The sequence below is a fragment of the Sminthopsis crassicaudata genome, chromosome 3 (assembly GCF_048593235.1).
Source record: "Sminthopsis crassicaudata isolate SCR6 chromosome 3, ASM4859323v1, whole genome shotgun sequence".
NCBI classification, from domain to species: Eukaryota; Metazoa; Chordata; class Mammalia; order Dasyuromorphia; family Dasyuridae; genus Sminthopsis; species Sminthopsis crassicaudata.
The window spans coordinates 634,936,201-634,957,004 of NC_133619.1; the positions used below are offsets into that span (position 1 = coordinate 634,936,201).

Consider the following 20,804-nt stretch of genomic DNA (forward strand, 5'->3'; position numbering starts at 1 on the left):
GGGAACTGGGCCCTATTTAAAAAGTTTGAGGACCACTGGTCTAAAGTGTCCACAGGAGACAGAGGGGGGAGGTTAGAACCTACAAGACTGGACTTGGGGGCTATGGGAGCAGATTCCAGGTTTTTTTCTCCTTGGGGACTGGGTCACTGCATCCCAGATCCTCCCCTCCCTCAGCTGGAAGCTCTCTTAGAAGCTACTCACCTACCAAGGTTTTTTTTTTTTTTTTTGGGGGGGGGTGGACCCCTTTGGTGGGCCCCTCCTCAGAATCATGTTTTAAAGTTAAAATACATGTATAGGTTACAAAGGAAGCCAGTTATAGACAAAGTTGCCAGAATGTTACAAATAAATGCATAGAGCTCGGGAGTAAGAGTTCCCCATCTAGTGCAGCCTCTTCCTTTAGGAGGGCGGGGCCCTCTCTGGTGGGTGAAGCCGCATCTGGGGTCAGGACAAGGGGAGTCCAAATCCGCTTCACCACCACAGCTTTCCGCCCGCTTTCTCAGCAGTAGCAGACACTCGCGCCTCCCTGCTGGGGCTCCCCGGGGGTGAGGGTGCCCTCCTTTGCCGGACTTTGCCTTCCCAGCCCGGGCACAGCACCCTGGGACACGGGAGGTGATGGTTAGTGCTTACTGACTCGGACCGTTAGAGTTCTGAAAAACTCCAAGCGCTTTTTTTTTTTTTTCCTAAAGTTTGTCGTCATTGTTGTGGGTCAATTTCCAAAAGGTCGGGCACGTGCTATTCTTACGCCCAGTTCCCAGAAACCGAGGCTGCGACGTAATCTGCTGGCGCTGTGCCCAGGCTGGCCTCCGAGCAACGCTCCTCTCAGCAGTCTTGTCTCTGAGCTCAGCCCCGCGGGGAGAGGACAAAAGTCTCAGCCAGAGTTTCCTCCAGCTCGGTTCCTCTAACTGGACAGCACCGAAGCCGGAATAGACAAGCTCCTCTCGGGGGGCATTCTGGGAGACGGGAGGGAGAGGAGGGAGAACCCTAGGCGGGGCGTCGCAATGCGCGCTGGGTAACGTGCCCCACCCCCCGCCCGCGCCGAATTCCCGGCCCGTGAGTCAGAGAGAGCGGCCAGAGTGACGCGCGCCGCAGCCAATCGCGGCGCGCATCGGTGGCGGGGGCCGAGCGACGGTGGCCAATGGAGTCCTCGGGGGCGGGCGGGCGCAGGGAGGCGCCGCCGGGCGGGGGCCAGAAGCACGAAGAAGACTCAAGATGGCGGCGGCGGCGGCAGCTGCGGGAGCCCCGGCTGTGGCGACTGCCGCGACGGGTTCGGGGGCCGGCGGAGCGGCGGCGGCGGCCGGCTCGGGCTCGGGCTCGGGCGGCGGGGCCGGGGGAGCGACGGCGGCGGCGGCGGCCCCGGGCGTCTCGGGCCCGGGCGTGCTGATCGGGGATCGGCTGTACTCGGGCGTGCTCATCACGCTGGAGAACTGCCTGCTGCCCGACGACAAGCTGCGCTTCACGCCGTCCATGTCGAGCGGCCTGGACCCCGACACCGAAACCGGCCTGCGCGTCGTGGGTTGCGAGCTCATCCAAGCGGCCGGCATCCTGCTGCGCCTGCCGCAGGTCCGTACGGGGCCCGGCCCGGAGAGGGGAAGGGAAACCGGCGAGGGGGGAGGGAGCCAGCCGTAAGGGACGGGAAGGGAGGGGGGGCGCGAGGCTGAGATAACCGCCGCCCCGCCCGGCCGCCAGCGCGCAGGCGCGAGCCGGGCGGGCTGGGCTGTGGGGGAGGGGAGGAGGCAGCCGGGCCTGGTCCTTTGTTCCCGGATCCGCCCGGGACAAAGGCGGGCGAGAGGCCCTGGGACTCCAAGAGAGCTCAGCTCGGGTTAGAAGCGGCCGCCCTTAACTGGGCGGCGGCTCCTCCGTGAATGACTGGAGGCTGCTTGGAGGACCCCGAGCCTCAAATTCCCTTCCGTCCAAAACCAGTAACTGGCACCCGACCCTTTTTGAGCTTCACTTTCCGTTGTGTAAAAGAAACGTTCGGGAGGGCCCCTTTCACGGCCCTGTGAGCCTGTAAAGTCCTTCAGGACCCCGGGGCCCCCTCGTGTACGGACGAACGTTGGAGGCCCCACAGTGTGGCTGCTCTGACCACAGGCTCCCGCTGGCCTTAGAGCTCTCACCCTAGAGATAGCCCCTCCTCCCCCCCAAGAAAGGGGCGCTTCGGGAAGGTGCTGAGAGCCTTAGCAGACCCCCGCTCCGAACGAAAAAGAGCTAACGGGGAGGCGAGCCGAAAGGAGGCTGGGGGGGTCTGGGGCAAGCCTAGGGGCTGGTTAATTTTTTAAAGTCCTGGAGAAAAATCTGCTCATTTGCAAGTAGCCACCACAAACCGAAACCATCTTAACTGTTTGGGCGAGACTCTGAGAAGTGGTGGAGGCCCGCGACCGCACAACCAGGCTAGAGATGGGAAAAACAAAAACAAAACCTGGCCCCCTCCCGGTACCAGAATGGGCTGTCTCAGCTGCCCCGGATTGTGCCAGGGGCCTGGGGAGGATTGCCCAAGGGTCTGTCTCCCCGTCCCCCCCCAATTGTTGCCGCTCTGTTCCTCCCTGGCCCCAGGTTCTAGACTTGTCCCACTTCAGGCTGCTGGATTTTATTGCCAGGCCCCTTCCTTTTGGGCCCTGGGAAGTCTGGCTCTGTGCGTGGGAAGCACTTGGGGCAGCTCCAGCCAATTCTTATCTAAAGTGTAAGAAGTTCTGGGCAGGTGTGGGGAGGAGGAGGAGGTTTTTCTTGGCTGGCTTTGAGATGGATTGAATTTTCTTGGTTCTAAGGCAGCTGTTCTGTTCTGCTTTGGGAAGTATAGATGGATCATACATGAGCAGGAAAAGCTTTTAAGTTTTGTTTGTTTTTCTAACCTCTTGAATACTGTGAGTCATTGGAGACTCCATGTCTTTTTTTTTTTTTTTTTTTTTTTTTCTTAAATGATTTTGGCAAATCTTGTACTTTAAAAAATGTTTTAAAACAGGAATTCTTTTTTCTTTTTAGGTGGCCATGGCTACAGGGCAGGTGTTATTTCAACGATTCTTTTATACTAAATCCTTTGTGAAGCATTCCATGGAAGTAAGTAGGACCTTTTCCCCTTTCCTCCTTTAGTTTTCATGCTAAATCCATAAATTTTTAAAATATGAAGCTTAATAAATAACACATTTGCTTTTTGTCCTAATTACAAAAAGGTGTCCTCAGTAGATTTAAGTATTTTTGCTTCATTATGTTTGATAAGCCATGTAAGTTGTAAAGCGCTGCTTATCTTGTAGGTTGTGCTGTTACTTGTATTTACCTGCCATTTTCTCTTATTAGCCCTCCTTAAGCTGATGGAGGCGATCACAGTTCCAGATTTGAGCAAAACATCAGTATGTTGCAATACTTATATTTCAGCATGTGTCAATGGCCTGTGTACATCTGGCCTCCAAAATAGAAGAGGCTCCAAGACGGATAAGGGACGTAATTAATGTGTTTCATCGACTTCGGCATTTGAGGGAGAAAAAGTAAGTATCTTTGTTATCTTTTTTTAAATGTTTTTCAAAAGAACCAATCTTAGTTTTATTGGGATCATAGGGACTTTTAAGAGGTCATCTGGGGTTATCTGTTCCAATATGTTTTCTACTGATGCAAAAATGTGGTTCCCCAAAGATTAGGAGCTTGTACAAGGTCACATTAGTCATCCATAATAGAAGGGGGATTTGAACCCAGATAAGATACTTTGGCTCTGATGAGCAACAAGCATTTGTGAATCTGAATTATTGTTCAAATAAACTACACCTATTGGTTTTTATCTCCGTTGGCTTTCAGTGAACTACCTTTGACTAGTTGAAAAGATAGTCTGATGGTATTGTTCAACTTCTAGAGGGATGAAAGCTCTTTTGATGTAATAATTTCATTTATTTGATTTAGATTACTGGACTTACTTTCACTGCATATTTCAGAAGTTTTTGTGCTTTTATTAGGGATATGAACTAAATCTATTAGCATTTCTCAGTATCTATGGGTCCAGATTATTGAAATTAGAACCTGAGTTGTTGATATACACAAGGAAGAGGAAACCAGTGAGAATTGGTTAATGATTAGGTTAAAGATGAGGATGAAGGAGAGTTGGTTTATATTCTTAGGGGAAAGAAAGTTAATCTCATGTAATGTGGTAGGTATGACATTTGTAATATACATTATGCCATCTACTATAGATATGTACAATGGCGATACTAATTTTTTCCATTTGACTGTGGGGAATTTTCTTGTAGGAAACCGGTACCTCTGCTCTTGGATCAGGATTATGTTAATTTGAAGAACCAAATTATAAAGGCTGAGAGAAGAGTTTTGAAGGAGTTGGGGTTCTGTGTCCATGTAAAGCACCCTCATAAGGTTGGTATATTTACTTAAAATGTAAGTGGTTCCAGAGTATATGTTCCCATTAGACTCAATTTGCATCAATACTTACTGGTCCAATTTATGCCATTTTAGCTAAGAAATAAGAAAAATCATATTTGCCCACTCACTAGTGAATGAAGACACCAGAGGTGATTTGATTTGGGTTTTGATTTTCTGTCAGTAACATAGTGATCCTACTAGATTTCTGAAGATTGCCAAATAGATGGCTCTGCTATAAAAACTAGCTTCTGTGGGATTAGAAGCACTTACTTGTCCTCATTTGTTGTCACTGCTGCTGACTTCATAAAACTGATTTGGTGATACTCTTTTCTTTTTCCCCACCATGAATTGCCAGAGTTCTAAGAGCCCCTTTTCTCTAATAGTGAAGTAAATCCGATTGTTAGCTACAGAAGCATGGCTCATGCACTTGAGTATGCTGATATCCTCAGCAATGGGCAAGGTTTTTTTTTTTCCCCTCCTGTGCTCTACACTGAACTGTGGTTAAAAATTGCTCTGATTAGAAAATTAACATTGATATTTGTAGTGTTCCTTTCCTGGACCTACCAGTGTTAGATTTTTAAAAGATGCCTTTTGGCTTTTACTGGGAGTAGTCTTTGCAGTATCTACTTAAAATAGCAATCCAGAGGTATAGAAGACTTTTACCCCACATTGGGAATTGAATTGAGAGCAGAAATTAGGTGGAGGTGAGACATGCTAAGGTGGGGTGCAGCTGCGCCCCAGCTCGAGCATCCTGGTGCACTGCAGAGCAGGGAGTGTGTATCATTCAGCAAACGCCCAGCATCCAACAGTGCTGTCTGTCTGTCTGTCTGTCTGGATATACCATCCTGAGGCCATTCCTTGAAAATCTAGCATGATGATCTCATTTGCTGCATGGTTACCCCTAGAAACTAAATTCTTGGATCTAAAGATTCTTGGTAATAACTGAATGACCCATATCTTCCAGATAATCGTTATGTACCTTCAGGTGTTAGAATGTGAGCGTAATCAACACCTGGTCCAGACCTCATGGTAAGTTGATTTTTTTTGTTTTAAGAGACCAGCAAGGGCAGTGGCAGAAATATGTTGGTTTGAGGCACTTTGGGCAGTGGGTAGTCTATTCCATGACTTTGGTTATGGGCTCCACAGTTGTCTGAAGTGCCCCAGGCTGCTGTGTAGATTTCGATCAGCTTCTTAAAAGTTCAGGCACTGTCTTAATGGTAAGGTAGTGTATGTCCTCCTCCCTTGTTTCCTCCCTATCTTCCATTGCTTTCCCTTCCTCTGAAGTGAAAGGGTTCAAATCGTCTTTTCCCTTGAGCAAAGTACAAAAGGAAGTACTCAGTAACCCTCCCTGTGCTAGAAACCCCAGTCATCCATTGATATGGAGCACTGGACATAGTTCAGAGCTATCAGAGACCACAAAGTAGACCATAGACTAGTGGCTTAACATCTGGTGTGAAACTTTCTATCTGCTTTTCTATTAAATCCCCATGGGAGGAAGGAGAGGGACGAAAAAATTTCTTAAAACTCCAGGCATTGTTTTTAGCATCGTGTATGCTTGAAGCAAATTTTGATTTGACAATTTAGTGTGTGTGGGTTTTTTGTGTTTTGTGGTGTTTTTTTTTTTTCATGGAGTTAAATCTATTAAGGGTCATATTTCTGCTGACTGAACTGTCTGGTGCTATTACTTGTTTGATGGAGAACCCATTTTGACTTTTCTTTTCTGTACTCTTTTAATCAAAGGGTAGCCTCTGAGGGTAAGTGACTAAGACTTCTCCTCTGCTGTCCAAGCGCTTTGGTGCAGGGATAGCTGCCGTCTTCAGTCAATCCAATGCAGGCTCTCCAGAGAAGGCTGGCTCTAGACAGGTGGTATATACGATAGTATAGTAACTGGCCGACTGCTTCTTGTGGTTATCTTTGACTTTTTTTTCTTGTTCATTTTTTTGTTGTGCTTTGACAATTGTATTTATTAGATTTTATAACTGTCTTTAACTTAAATTTTGTCACTTTAAAGCTGCTGTACCTGTATATTAAAGGTGTGCTACCTTTTTCTTTGCAAAACTGTAAAGGATAGGAGGGGACGGGGTTCAAAAAGTGTGGCAGGTTAACTGGGATCCAGATTGATAATTGTAGCAACCTGTGGTCCAGTTTGTCTTGGCTCAGTCATGACATTGATAAAAATTCTTTAGTTGCACTTTTTCAGCAACAACTTTAGTCTGGTAAAAGGTACACACCTTTAAACTTTGATACATTTATTTAAACATTGTCAGTTTCAAGTACAGCAATAAGTACAAGTATTCTACTTTTTAAATGTTCTTAATTGTTTTGTATTTTAGGACTTTTATAAAGAAAGTAAATTTTGGGCATATATATTGTTTGTGGCTGTTTTGATTAAAGGCAAAAATCACTGTAGCTAAAATGTTTACAATCATCTGTTTACTGATAAAAAAATAACTTCTACTGATCAGCAAATGTACAGTTACCTTGTAGTGTGGGATTTCCCAAAGGTTAATGGTGACTTTATTTTGTTTATTGATGCTTAGAGCAACATAATTTGTAGCCAGATGAAAGTGTCTTTCTCTTTTACAGTTTTAACAGCTTAATGTAATTCTTAGAAACTTGTGGGTGGGCAGTATGTGCTTAATGCTGCCATGGGGTTCAGGCAGATAACTAGGAAAGAGATCACACAGTGTGATGGTCTGGCCTATGGTTGATGGTTGAACACTCCCATGGGTATGCTTTTGAATACTCTTTGGAGTTATTATAGATCAAAACTTTAAAAAAAAAAATCATAACTTAACCTGAGGTCAATCATCACTTTACACCATACTTGATCTACAGCCAGATGCCCAAGTTCTGATTTTAGTAAATTAAATTTTAAATGCCTTTCTCTGAAGGAATATGTTGAAAATGTAATGAATTAATATTTTGCATTCTGTTTAGATACAAATCTTTTGTACTTTAATAACTTTTAAATTACAATATAGTTTTTAAATGTGCTTACTGACTGTGAAACTTCCAGTATTTTATTGCTATTGTCTGATTCTGTGAATGTTCATTTTAAGACTCCTTGTTGAAATGGGACAATTTGGAAACGATTCTTTGATAAGCCTGCGAAGAAGATTTCACTTTGGGTATTGAGCCTTCCTCTGCATGATGTTCCCATATATCCGAATTACGCACAAGGGCGTTTTTCCCATCAAAATGGATTCTGTTCCGGATGCTGTGAATCAATTCGTCTTGGGAAATGGACAGGTTGAAAACGGAAAAACACACAAACCCAAAAAACCCAAACATTTTTCTGATGCAAAGGAACTACAGGGAAGAGGATGACTAATCTGAGAAGAACTACAGAAGGAACCAGTGCTCAGCTGATGACTTGAGTTTGCATGCTTCTCTGCACTACGGAGATTGAGCATAAATTCCTTTAATCGAATACTTTTAAACCACTATGGTAGATGTTGTCTTTCCAAAGCGTTGTGCTTTTGCATGAGAGCAGGCCAGTAGTCTTAGCAGGAAGAAGTAAAGTTAAAATTGGTTCTCTTTCATAACAGTATTATCTGACAAAGTCAGCTTAAAATTTTTTTTTTTCTTTTTCTTTTTTTCTTTTTTTTTTTTAAATTGTCCCTCCCCTTCTGCCCTGTGTCCAGAAGAAGCTATTCTAATGATCCTCCATTAACTCTTGAGATTTACAGGACTTTCTAGCCCTCAGATTTAGAGGTAGAATGCTTAGAAATGAGTGATTTATATTGAATGCAGACATGTTGAGCAGTGCCTTGGGGAGTTGCAATTCTTTTGTGTTTGATTTTTAGGAATTATATGAATGATAGCCTTCGAACAGATGTCTTTGTAAGGTTCCAGCCAGAGAGCATTGCCTGTGCTTGCATTTATCTAGCTGCTAGAACATTAGAGGTCAGTATTTTGCTTATCCTGTGTAAAATGAGGGGTTGAAGTGGTGGTGGTTCCCAGAAGATCAACATACGATACATTATATTCCTTTGGAGAAATCCAAAATTATTTGGTTATTTTCCTGATTTATTTATTTATTTATTTATTTATTTTATTTGTAATTTTGGGGGCCAGTGATGAACTGACTGGTCAAGTTTCTAAGAGGATTTCTAAAAGTAGTCAAAAAGAATATCTTTGCTTGAGTAATACTGGGTTTTGGTAAACATCAAAAGTATCAACGATCTCCTGTCTTGTTCCTTTTTATATGCCTGGCACTGTAAAGGTGTGAATATTGAGAGTGGCTTTTCTTTTTCTAGATTCCTCTTCCTAATCGTCCCCATTGGTTTCTGTTGTTTGGAGCATCTGAGGAAGAGATCCAAGAAATCTGCTTAAAAATTTTGTTGCTCTATACTCGGAAAAAGGTTTATTTTCTTTTTCTGCTAATTATTTTTTGTTTTGGTTTTCCCCCTTAATTATGTCTGACCATCATACTTTTTATTTTTTGCCTCTTTTGGGGGGCTGGTGCTATTTTTGTAGGTCGATCTGACATATTTAGAAAGTGAAGTTGAAAAGAAAAAACATGCTATTGAAGAGGCAAAAGCCCAAGCTAAAGGCCTGCTTCCTGATGGAACTCCCATTTTAGACAACACATCGGGTTTTTCCCCCGTTCCTAAAATAGGTGAGTCTTTGGTGAGGTTTGCTCTTGTGCTTCCACATCATTTGTGGTTTTGTAGGGGCTTGTGGATTTGTGTTTTCTGAAAAATGAACGCTCCTTGTCCCCAGACACTTAGATTCTCTCCTGCACGTGGTAAGCCAGCAGCAGGAAAATGTGTCCATGTAGAAGATGATTGAACTTGAGATCTGAAAGGGTCAAGTGGGTATCTAGTTGGAAGGGAGGAGGGATCATTCCAGATTGGGAGCGGGGAGGGAGAACGGGGTTGGGGACTGGAAGTGCATTGGCTGGTGTCAGAAGTAGCAAGGTGGCCTGGTGTAAATATCCTAGAAAGGTGAATCAGCATGCTTATAAAGAGCTTTCATATCCCACAGATTTATCTTTGCTCCTTGAAGTTTATAGGGAACCCTTGATCAGAAGTCAGCTTCAGGAATTCTATGGAAAGCTGTGTGAGAGACAGACATGTGAGGAACAGTCAGCAAGTCCAGTGGAGATGAGAGTCTGGAGGAGAGGCACTCAGTTCTTTTCATAAAATCATTTTTTCAGAGACTATGTGTGTGGGACGCACAGAATTAACCAAGTGTTGTTTGTCGAGGCCCATGTGCCATGTTTTATTTCTGATGAAGTCCGAGGGCCTGGGAATGCCAGTGCCCATTCCTCCCCTCTGCCTCCAAGGTTTGCCCCTCAGCTGTTCTGTGCTTCCTTTGACAACAGCTCCATTTACAGGCCTGATGATTGCCTTAGTTTGGGCTCTGGTGGGGGTTAGGGAAGGGGAGGACTAATGGAGTTTTGGTCCGTGTATTACAGTTGTCTGAATCCTTGATTGTTGGCATTTTGTGTAATTTCTTCTCTGTCTTGTTAGAATCCCCCAAAGAAAGCAAAGGGAATAAACCTTCCCCACTTTCTGTGCAAGCAATGAAGAACGCCAAAAGAAAAATGGAGGGTGCCAAGAGGGCCAAATCCAACAGTCCAGTGAATGGGTGAGTCTTTCTCTTGGTGGGCAGTCCATTAGCCCCTCACATGGCCAACACTTCAGTCTGTCTCATGAGACCTTTCCCTTCACAGATTGCCAAAAGGCCGAGAAAGTCGCAGTCGCAGCGGAAGCCGGGATCAGAGCTACTCGCGGTCACAGTCCAGATCCGCGTCTCCCAAGAGGAGGTATGTATGGCTCGTTTCTGGCGGCGTCTCCTGGGGCCCTGGCAGGTGGCTCATCTCACAGTCAGCTGGGAGGTGAAGGAGCTTTGGGACAAGGGGACAGTTGGTTTCACAATGTAGAGGTTTAATAGGGAATGTTTTTCTTTAGAAAAAGCGAAAGTTGTTCAACATCCAGTGGTTCAAAGTCTCAGAGCCGCTCCCGGAGCCGCAGCGATTCTCCCCCCAGACAGGCCAACCATGGTGGTTCTTACAAGGGCTCGAAGATCAGGAACTACAAAAAATCAAAGGACTATAAGTATGCCGCCCAGAAACCCCGGAAGTCTCGGAGCCGGAGCTCGTCCCGTTCTAGAAGCCGATCCAGGGAACGCTCAGATAATTCTGGGAAGTACAAGAAGAAGAGTCATTACTATAGGGATCAGAGGCGGGAACGTTCTCGCTCTTATGAGCGAACTGGCCATCGCTATGAGCGAGAACACCCTGGACACAGTCGGCACAGGAGATGAGGTTTGCAGGGACATCGACGGGTGTGGTTCCTTCTCCCTTTGGATGCAGACAGGGCCTCTGCTCCCTTCTTCTTTCCCATAACCTGGGTGAGTTGGTGTCTGGACCGATGTGACCATCATCTCTGCTTTATTTGTTCCTCGACTTGTTAAGCATGAATTTAAAGGGAAATGGTCATTTAATGGACATGGTAATGAGACTGAAGCTAGAATCAGGTAGACAGCTTGGTTCCCCCAACAACTGTCCAGTTGGGCATCCGGGCTTGTCCTTGGAAGTTGGCGCTGGGTCCATCCCTGTAACAAGTGTTAGTCCTAGAACAGCCGGATGGGCGGCCACAGCCTCCTCCTAGGAGGTTGAGAGCGGACCTCTTCCTCGTTCTACTCCGACTGAACAGCCCTTCTGGATGGAGCTGGAAGAATGCTCAAATGCTTATTTAATTAAACTGTTGGTGTAGCTTGGTGCTAACTACAAGCTGTCTTTTTTCCCCCATACTGAAACTCAATTACGTTAAACCAAGAAAAGTGATTTTTAGAACTTCTGCCTATATTAGGTTGTACTTGTGTATATATTTTGCAGTGTTTAACAGTACAATATGGTAATATGGCCTTACTAGGTACCCTTACACTTTATCCACATTGTAAATAAACATGTGTTTAATACAAGTTAAAGCTATTATACTGAAAATTCAGAACTTGAATTCTGTCAACTTAAAACTTGTGTAGAGAATTCTGATTTAAAAATGTGAAGTATTTAGATCTGTGTATTGAAAGTAGTATATTTTTATCTGTGCAATGCTGAGTGCAGGACACCAGCTCATGAATAGAGAAGTTTCATATATATGCATTTTATGTGGTTTAAAACACAACTCTCTACTCAGGATATTTGAAACTTTGAAGAATTCGTAGTTTGTCATTCTGCTTGCTTGTTAAAACAGAAGATGTAAGAAACGTACACAGCCAGCAGTATCAGTTTTAGTGGTATATCTGAGCTGTTTCTTTCCCTGCTCCCTGATTTCATTAAAGTATTTGATTTTGTATTTAGTTCCTGTGTGTTCATGTCCTTCTGAGGGAGCAGGCGTAGTGGAGTTTGAACAGTTAGAAGGGGACCCACCAGAGGCTTAGCTGGCCCGTAGCTGCAAGGACTGAGGAGAGCGAATGGAAGAAAAAGTGTGGGCTTCCATCGGGCCAGGTCACCCATCCAAGGATTTGGGAAATTTGGGGAGGGGAGGTCCTTTGGGGCAGCTTTGTCCAGCTGAAATAGGTCTTTGGGGGAAATGCAAACTCCTGTGGTCACTGGATTTGGAACCCAGGAGAATTGGCCAAAGCCTTTTAAGTCTGTCCTTCGCGGGAAGTGTAACTGTTAGGATTTCTGGAGGTAGGAAATGACTGACCTGATGCTGCCTTCTTTCCCTGGTGGAAACCCCTTTTCCCTCCTTTCCACTTCCCCTACTTCTGGCTGCCTTCAGGATTCTGCTCTAGGTGTACCTTGGTGTCTTCTTGCTGAGATTTCGTGTGTGTGTGTTTGGTCTGTGTGAACATTGTTGTTTGCATGTATTCCCCCAGCTTTCATCAGGATGTAAGCTCTTACTTGGCCTTTTCAGGGAGTCCTGGGTGGGGACCAGGCTTTGTAAGATTCAGAGGAATCTTAATGGGCTTTTTGAAGAATTGTCTGGGGCATGAAAACTTCTCAGGCTTGTGCCTCAGGTGTTGGCTGGCCAGAAGCCTCTGCTTAGGCCGGGGATCAGCAGAGTAATCGGACCGGGCTTCGTCCAGCAGAACCTGATCACAGGGCTCTCTGGCTGAGCGGTCTACACCAGACCAGCCCGAATACGGCAAAATAATCTCCCTCAGGCTGTCCTAGCAAGAACTCTAAAGGTACTTCCTTTTTCAGGCTTGACCTGTTGAAATAAGGGCAGTAGAGAGCGACGAGCTCTTGGGCTATGCTCATTTTGACTGCGGCATAGAGGGAGGCGTGATTCCTGATTGGCTGAAGCCCAGAGCACTCCCGTATGCTTTCCCAGGGCCTTGCTGCCCTTGTCCACATGTGAACATCTCTCCTTTCTTGAAAGTATCTGAAACAAACAGAATTAAGTCCCATAGCCCCTTCCACAGAAGGTGAGGATCCTCTCAACTGAGAATTATTCCCATAAAGTCACTCCACAGAGATGTTTGACCAGAACAGCAGCCTGCCTTCCTTTGCAACTTGCCTTTCGCCATCTTGGCTGGGGGTAATGGTGGATTCAGATTTAAAAGTGGCTACTAGATACTCCGTATCCCACCTCTCCAAGTAACTTGTGGTGTGACCTAGCTGATGGATGAATTGCTCCCAAGCAATGTTTGGGTTTGGGTGGAGCAATTGCTCCTTGGCTGAAAATAGGGTTTCAAGAAACGGCTACCCAGTACCTGGGCTATAATGAGTATGCGGCTGGTGTGCTCCATGGGCATCCAGGAGGTATTTTAAGCAGCCCAAGAACATCTGCTTCCCATCTGTTCCTGGAAGTTCTTGCTGAGCGAACATCGGTTCACTTTAATTTGTTATCAAGGGGCTCAATTGTAGGACTCCTAGTATGACGTACAACAAGGGAGAAAGACCTGTTAAGAAATCTGAGGAGGGAAAGGTGGCAGTCCTTAAGGGGCAGTGGGAGAGGACTGAGGTGCCAAAGGGGCAGGAGGCATTTTCTTGGGTGCGGTACTCTCTGAAGTTCCAAAGGAAAATCTTGTCAGTGACCTACTGTAGAGTTCTAACCAAAAAACAATACTAGCCAGATTCACCTTTTTGTTTTCTCTCTTGGATTTGGGTTTTTTAATCTTAATAAAAATTTTTCCCCCAATATATTTTTATTTCATTAAGTATTTTCCAATTACATGTCAAAATGTTAACATTTCTATAATTAAGAAATTTATTTTCACCATTTAAATTGGCTTCCAGATTTTGTCTCCCTCCCATCCCCATCACTGAGAAGGCAAACAGTAGTATCTCAGTTATACATAATTAGGCAAAACATCTTATTAGCCATGGTTTTTAAAAGCAAGAAGTGAAAAAATGATATTTCAATCTGCACTTTTATCAATTGTCTCGAGACATCATGAGACCTTTGGAATTGTCCCGGATCACTCTATTGGTAGAGTAGCCAGGTCTTTCACTGAATTATTTGTTCCGATATTGCTGTCGCTGTGCACAATGGTCTGATTCTGTTCACTTTGCATCAGTTTATAAGGATTGTAAAATGAGCTGGAGAAGGAAATGGCAAAGTACTAGCTGGGTGACCCTGGACAAGTCACTTCACCCTGTTTGTCCCAGTTTTCCTTCTCTAGCATCTTTGCTAAGAAAACCTCAAATAGAGTCCCAAAGAGTCGTACACTGAAAATATCTGAAAAGCAACACAGCAAAGAATTTGCAAGATTTTACCTGTGGAGGGAATGCATGAAATCTGTGAAGTCCTGCTTTCAGGGACGGAGGTAGTTGTCTTATCCAAGGTCTTATTCCTCATCCCGGAAGTTCTGAAGAACTTCTGGACAAACGCTCCTTTTAGTAATGGAGAGTCTGACCTCAAACTATTGAATAGTAGGAATCTGATGGTTCCTCCACACCCGGGAAACCGACGTCAGACGGGTGGAGAGAAACCTTGCGTCAGACCCAACCTGAGACGCTCTGTCCTGTTAGGGTTGTTTGTTCTTCCGCTAGTGATTTTTGTAACAGCTTCTCAGATTTTCTGCCTAGATGATTTTAGGTCTATTATCAACCACTCTATCTAAACACAAACCAAATCAACGGAAATGTCTAATGGCTCACATTAAGTCAGTTCCTGTTTAGTGACTTGGAAAGTCCCAAAGGGCTGGGAATCCCTAAATTCTGACTCACATCCCGGGCTTTGTCTGTTATGCAAATGCTAAAAAGGAAGGTTAGGAGGATGTCCCTACTACCATTTGTTCATGGAGTTCCCTTGCTCTTGGAAGACTTTGGGGCCTAATGGATCCCAAATGGACCAGTGGCTGAAATAGATTGAGTCCCCAAATGGGTAGGTGATTTGTAGCATTATAGGAAGGGCTTATGCTGAAGTTGCTTAGGACTAAGTAGATTGAAATGGAGAGAAAGAGGAATAGATGAATCAATGGATAAAGTAGTTTTAATTACTTCCCATATGCCACGCATTGTGTAAAGGACCGAGGAGACAAAACCAAGACAATTCCTGTCCTCAAGGAATCTTATAAAATTTATTTTTAATCTATGGAATCAAACAAGTGTTTCTGTAAAAAGACGATTGTACTTGAAACTAAATCTTCTATATCCAACTTGTTCCTTTCAAGTATATACAATTTCATATATATTTTTCTTTTTTCTTCCCTTCTCTGACTCCTCCCCACTCTAGAGATAGCTGCCATTAGATACAAGTATGTGTGTGTACACACACACACACATATACACACATGTGTAAAATTAATACATCAGTTTCTCTAGATGCAGATGGCATCTTCATATATCTTTTCTAGTTAGTTGGATATTTATAATAGACAAAATAATTTATTTACTCAGTCGATCTTAAGACAATATTGCTCTTACTGTAGATAATGTTCTCTTGGTTCTGTTCATTTCACTCTTATTTTGTGCAAGTCTTTCCATGTTTCCCCCCCCCCCCCCTGAGGCTGGGGTTAAGTGACTTGCCCAGGGTCACACAGCTAGGAAGTGTTAAGTGTGAGACCAGATTTGAACTCAGGTCCTCCTGAATTCAAGGCTGGTGCTCTATCCACTGCGCCACCTAGCTGCCCTTCTTTCCATGTTTTTTAAAAATCATTGAGCTCATCAATTCTCACAGCACAGTAGTATTCCATCACAGATGGAATATATATAAATAGTCATCTATACCACAATTTGTTCAGCCATTCCCCTGCTGATCCTGCAGTTTCCAGCTTCTTCGTCACCACAGAGAGAGCTGCTGTAATTCTCATAAAAACCACGTGAAAGAACTAATAAAGAAGGAGCAGGTGGGGTAGAGGAGTCGTAATATTGGAAATCTACCCCTCTAGGGCTGAAGAGGAAGGAAAATGTACACCTGAAGAGGTTTAGAAGTCTTCTGAGTTTCTAGAAAGGCGAAAAACCTGGGGGAGAGGGTAGAGGGGGACTTTTAAAAGGGTGTATAGAATAAGATTAGGAGGCTGGGCAGGGACAAAATAATAAAGACAAAAGAGTGAAGGGAAAAGATAACAGGTAAAAGAAGGAAAATAAATTGGAGAGAAATTCACAAATAGTAATTGGAACTTTGTCAAATCTTTAAGAATATGACATTCCCCACTTGATGAATGATTAAAGGCTATGGACAGTTTTCCATTGGAAAAAAAAAACCCCTCAAAATCATTTATGGTCATAAAAATGCTCTAAATCCTTATTGATTGGAGAAATACAGATTAAAAAATCCTTTGAAATATCATTCTCTACCATAGAGACTAAGATTGATTGAAGGGGCAAGTGACCAATATAGAGGATGTGGAAAAATTGGGACACTAATTCATTGTTGGTGAAATTGTAAAATGATCCAACTATTTTAGAGAGCAATCTGGAATTAGGCCCAAAGAATTATTAAATTACTTAAAGCCTTTGGCCCAGCAATACTACTATTTGTTTTATTTCCAAAGATGATTTAGAGGAAAAGGAAGTGGAGCTTCTGTTACAATGGGGGAATGTAAAGGGCTAGAACTGAGTAATGCACTTGGATAATGAAGCATGTGAGACTAATTGCCAGTTGGACAGTTCCCTATTAACTTGTTTGAAGGTTGATTCTCCCCAGTTGTTCTGTGCTGACTTGATTGGTGGGACAAAGAGGGGGGAGTGACATGTGTAGGAGGAGGAGGAGGAGGAAGAGGAAGTGAGACGAGGAAGCTGACTCAGTCAGCGTTTGAGGGAGGAAGGTGTGTGTGAGGCAGCTAGGCCTAACCCCCTGAACTTGACTGTAAAAGATCAAGAATAAAAACATTTAGTGATCCTGAGTCCAGCTGATTTCTGGGAAGACAGAGTTCCAGCAGGGGAAGATAATATTTTAAGGGGAGTTGGAAGAGGCCTTTGTGGAAGTGCTTCAGAACCACGTAGAGGCCCAGATTCTGGTCCTTAATAAGCTCTCTGAAGGCAGGAGCTGTTGTTCTTTTCTCATAATGGCATCTCCTTTAGCATAGTGTCTATTGACTTGTATTGAGTCTAAGAATAAAATAAGACTTTGATAAGGAGGAAATGAAGGTTCAAGGCCATCCCAATAGGTTGTGATGGAGAGATCCATCTGCATCCAGAGAGAAGAGCATAGGGACTGAATGTGGATCACAACATAGCGTTTTCACCTTTGTTGTCATTTGCTTGCTTGTTTTTTCTTTTTGATTTGATTTGATTTGATTTTGATTTGATAGCATGATAATTTTGGAAATATATTTGGAAGAATTCCACATATTTAACCCATATTAGATTACTTTCTGTCTAGGGAGAGGGGGAAAGAGGAAGAACAATTTTGAACACAAGATTTTGGAAGGGTGAATGTCGAAAACTCTTTGTATGCATTTTGAAAAATAAAAAGCTATTATTATTTTTTTTTAATGAAATGAAGGACCCTTACCCTGGGCTTAGTTTCCTTAGAATTTTTTACAAGCATAGATAAGGTTTAAAATCTAGGACTTGGCAAAAACACTGAAATGAGACTTTTAAATATTTTCCTTTATCCAAGAATACTGAAATAATACTTTTTTCTTCAAGAGACTCAGTGTGGCAGTGACTAGAGAACAGCCATGAAGACCTGTATTCAAATCCAGCCTTTTAACACCAACTGGCTAAGACCCTGGGGAAAATCATAGCTCTCTCAAGGTCCCAGGCCATTATCTCATTCTGTAGGTTTCAGCTTGCATCAGCAGACTTGATTTCCTTATCTTGACTCTTTGTTGCCTATATGAATGAAAGCTCAGGTTTAATCCCTATGCAGGTCCCCTAATATTAGGGAGAAAGGGGATGGTTTTAGTTTCCACAGAGGGAAAGAAATTAAGTCCTGTATGTAGTCTAATAAAAGCTCACGGAGCTTTTAGTCCTAGAGAGGTCAACCAAAAAAATAGTCCTTATGATATTCTGATGTGCCAAGGGTCCTGATGGGCCTGGAAGGAAGGCCTCGGGGCTGGGGCTATTTCTACCAATTTATGGGAGCAGCTGATTGCCCTGATCATAGATTAAGCTCCGTGGCTAAGTAAAGAACAGAGTTTTAAAAAACAAAAACAAAATCACACACGGCTTATTGACCCTACTTTGGGGAATAGAAGAGAGTCAAGGAGACAGAAATATAAATTGTCCATGCCCCAGTGGACTTGGTGTCTTGGATTTCTCAGATCTGCTTGAAGGTTGCCTTCAGAGGCATGGAGAAGGTGCTGGGCTGTCCAGTGAGGCAGAATCCTGTGGAGAAAGGGCTGTTAGCAGGTGGGTGAGAGCCTTGCTTGGTGTCTAGGTGTCCTAGCTGATACACACATGACTTTGGACAAGTGTTTCCTCCGTTTCCTCATCGGTCACAATGACAACACTGAGCTTCATGGTCTATAAGGTCCTTCTAAATCTAAATTCCTATGGAATCTATGCCATAGGAATTGAGGGAAATAGGAATAGAAATCATGATTAAGCACTTCACTATGTCCCAAGCACCATGCTAAGTGCCTTAATAAAGATCTCATTTGAGAATGTAGTTTCTCTGCCAAGAAGTCAAGTTAAATAGCATCTATTAAGCACCTACTATGGAACAGGTACTATTGTTGAGTGCTTTACAAAGATTATCTCATTTGAGAATACGATTCCCCTGCCCAGAAGTCAGCTAGCATTTATTAAGCACCTATTATGTGCCAGGCACATCTTTACAAATATCTCATTTGAGAATACAGTCAAATGGCATCTATTAAGCACCTAAAAAGCAGGCATTTTGCAAAGATCTTATTGGAGACTATGATTTCTCTGCCAGGAACTCAAGTTAAATAGCATCTTTAAGCACCTACTATGTGCTTGAACACTTTACATAGATCATTTCATACAGTTTTAATGAGGTGATTCAAGGCAATTCCAATAGACTTGTGATGGAAAGTGCCGGCTGTCTCCAGAGAGAGAGAACTATGGAGACAGAATGTGGATCAAAGCATAACATTTTTACCTTTGTTATTGTTGTTTGCTTGGCTTTTTTTTCTTTCTCGTGTTTCTCCCCCCCCCCCCACTCTCTTTGATCTGATTTTTCTTGCCCCAGCATGTCGAATATGGAAATCTATTTAGAGGAATTGCACGTGTTTAACATATATCAGATTGCTTGATGTCTAAGGGAGGAAGAAAAATTTGGAACACAAGGTTTTGCAAGGTGAATGTTGAAAGCTATTTTTGCATGTGAGAGAGAGACAGAGACAGAGACAACGAGAAAAAGAGAGACAGAGACAGAAACAGAGAGTGAGGAGAGAGAGAGAGAGAGAGAGAGAGAGAGAGAGAGAGAGAGAGAGAGAGAGAGAGAGAGAGAGAAGAGAGAGAGAGAGAGAGAGAGAGAGAGAGAGAAGGAAAGAGAAAGAGACAGAAAGAGAGAGAGAGAAGGAAAGAGAGACAGGAGAGAGAGAGAGAGAAAGAGAGAGAGAGAGAGAGAGAGAGAGAGAGAGAGAGAGAGGAGAGAGAGAGAGAGAGAGAGAGAGAGAGAGAGAGAGAGAGAGAGAGAGAGAGAGAGAGAGAGAGGAAAAAAGAGAGGGGGGGGAGGGAGGGGAAGAGAGATATTTTTAAACATTTATTAGTACACTTGTGGAAGATAGCTCTTCGATTGGTAGGAATGAAGATGAGTAGTCAGCTGGGAGGGAAAAATTAGAAGGGAGGTATTGTTAGGAATGTTAGTGGTGAGGTTTAAGTTTGGGGTACCCAAATGAAAATGAGGTCTAGTGGTGGCACAAAGTTCTCTGTAAAGGGAGAGAGAGAGAGAGAGAGAGAGAGAGAGAGAGAGAGAGAGAGAGAGAGAGACAGAGAGAGAGAGACAGAGAGAGAGAGAGAGACAGAGAGAGACAGAGAAGAGAGAATACAGTATCCCTGCCCAGAAGTCAATTGGCATTTATTAAGCACCTACTATGTGCCAGGTACTACACTGAGCAATGGGGATACAAAGAATGGGGAAAAGTTACCCAGGGAGTGTGCTAGGGATGATTTTCCATCAGTTCCTGTCAGTCTCAGCAGGCCTCTCTGAAATCAGTTTGCTGATCACTTCTTATAGAATAATAACTCCTTAACATTCAGAGACTATAACTTATTCTGCTGTTCCCAGCAACATGTGGCTGGCTATAGCACGCATAATTAGCTTCATGCTTCCCTCCTTTCCAGGAATAATGCATGGAGTGTGTGTCTCTCTTAAAAAACAATTCCTGCAGGTTGCCCCAGCCTTGGAGCGGCCCCATAATTTTCCTTCTTTCCTTCTGGGGCCTGCTTTCACATGCACAAGGTCCAACTGTGCAGTGTTAATCTCCATCCAGGCCTGACAAGCATATGTTTTTCTTTAGCGAGGCGCTATCTGGAACAGCTCTTTCTGAGGTAATTGAGGATTAGGGCTCAGCCGGATCCGAGGTACGCAGGGTTGGGTTTTATTATCCATTTGCTTCCAGGGGAGTGGGCTTTCTGCAACTGCCCCCGGAGCATTAGCTGAACACTGGCTGGCTGGCTGCCCACATACTCACTCAGTTCAGTCCTGGGAGAAGACTTAAGACTCGGGCCCTATGGGGGGGAATCTCGTTTAGTTTCTAGCTTGGCTGCTGAGCTGTCCGCAAACTTCCTGCTATCCTTACTTGCTCTTGCCTCATTTTCCCTGTTTGCAAGACATGAGTCTTTGGGAAGGGCCTTGAAGACCTGTGGATGATCAAGATAGGAGGCTGTTCTTTTTAGGACATTGCTCTTATGTCAATCAAACAATCAATGAACGTTTATTCTGCACCCACTATGTGCCGGTGGGCAGCTAGGAGATGCAGTAGTAGATAGAGTGTTGGGCCTGGAGTCAGGAAGACTCTTCTTCCTCTGTTCGAACTGGCGTCAAACACTAATGTGACCCTGTTTGTCTCAGTTCCTTTATCTGTAAAATTTACCAAAAAGGAATAGATTGGATGACTTCTCAGAAGAGATTTCCATTTCTAAAGCCAACAGCTTATAAACAATAAGCAGATACACAAAAGTT

At 43.9% G+C, this 20,804-nt stretch overlaps 1 protein-coding gene and 1 long non-coding RNA gene across 5 annotated transcripts; one reads left to right on the top strand and one right to left on the bottom strand.

Annotated features, from left to right (window-relative positions):
- Positions 1-1,095: 1,095 nt before the first annotated feature.
- On the top strand, positions 1,096-11,667 carry CCNL2 (cyclin L2). Of its 4 annotated transcripts, none has more exons than XM_074306585.1 (11): positions 1,096-1,560; positions 2,977-3,051; positions 3,367-3,476; positions 4,227-4,347; positions 5,318-5,382; positions 8,163-8,262; positions 8,616-8,720; positions 8,836-8,977; positions 9,834-9,951; positions 10,037-10,129; positions 10,275-11,667. In XM_074306585.1, exons 1-11 carry the CDS (start codon positions 1,210-1,212, stop codon positions 10,627-10,629), a joined length of 1,635 nt encoding a protein of 544 aa, XP_074162686.1. In that variant the 5' UTR covers positions 1,096-1,209; the 3' UTR covers positions 10,630-11,667. The 4 variants fall into 4 exon arrangements, with proteins under 4 accessions (XP_074162686.1, XP_074162684.1, XP_074162685.1 ...); XM_074306583.1 differs by lacking the exon at positions 1,096-1,560 and adding an exon at positions 1,693-1,919; XM_074306584.1 differs by lacking the exon at positions 1,096-1,560 and having other exon boundaries at positions 3,289-3,476.
- Positions 7,914-14,358, bottom strand: LOC141564284 (uncharacterized). The gene is made up of 2 exons (XR_012488611.1): positions 14,036-14,358; positions 7,914-13,858 (listed from the first exon to the last, which is right to left on the bottom strand). It is a non-coding gene; the product is annotated as an uncharacterized LOC141564284 (long non-coding RNA).
- Positions 14,359-20,804: the final 6,446 nt, after the last annotated feature.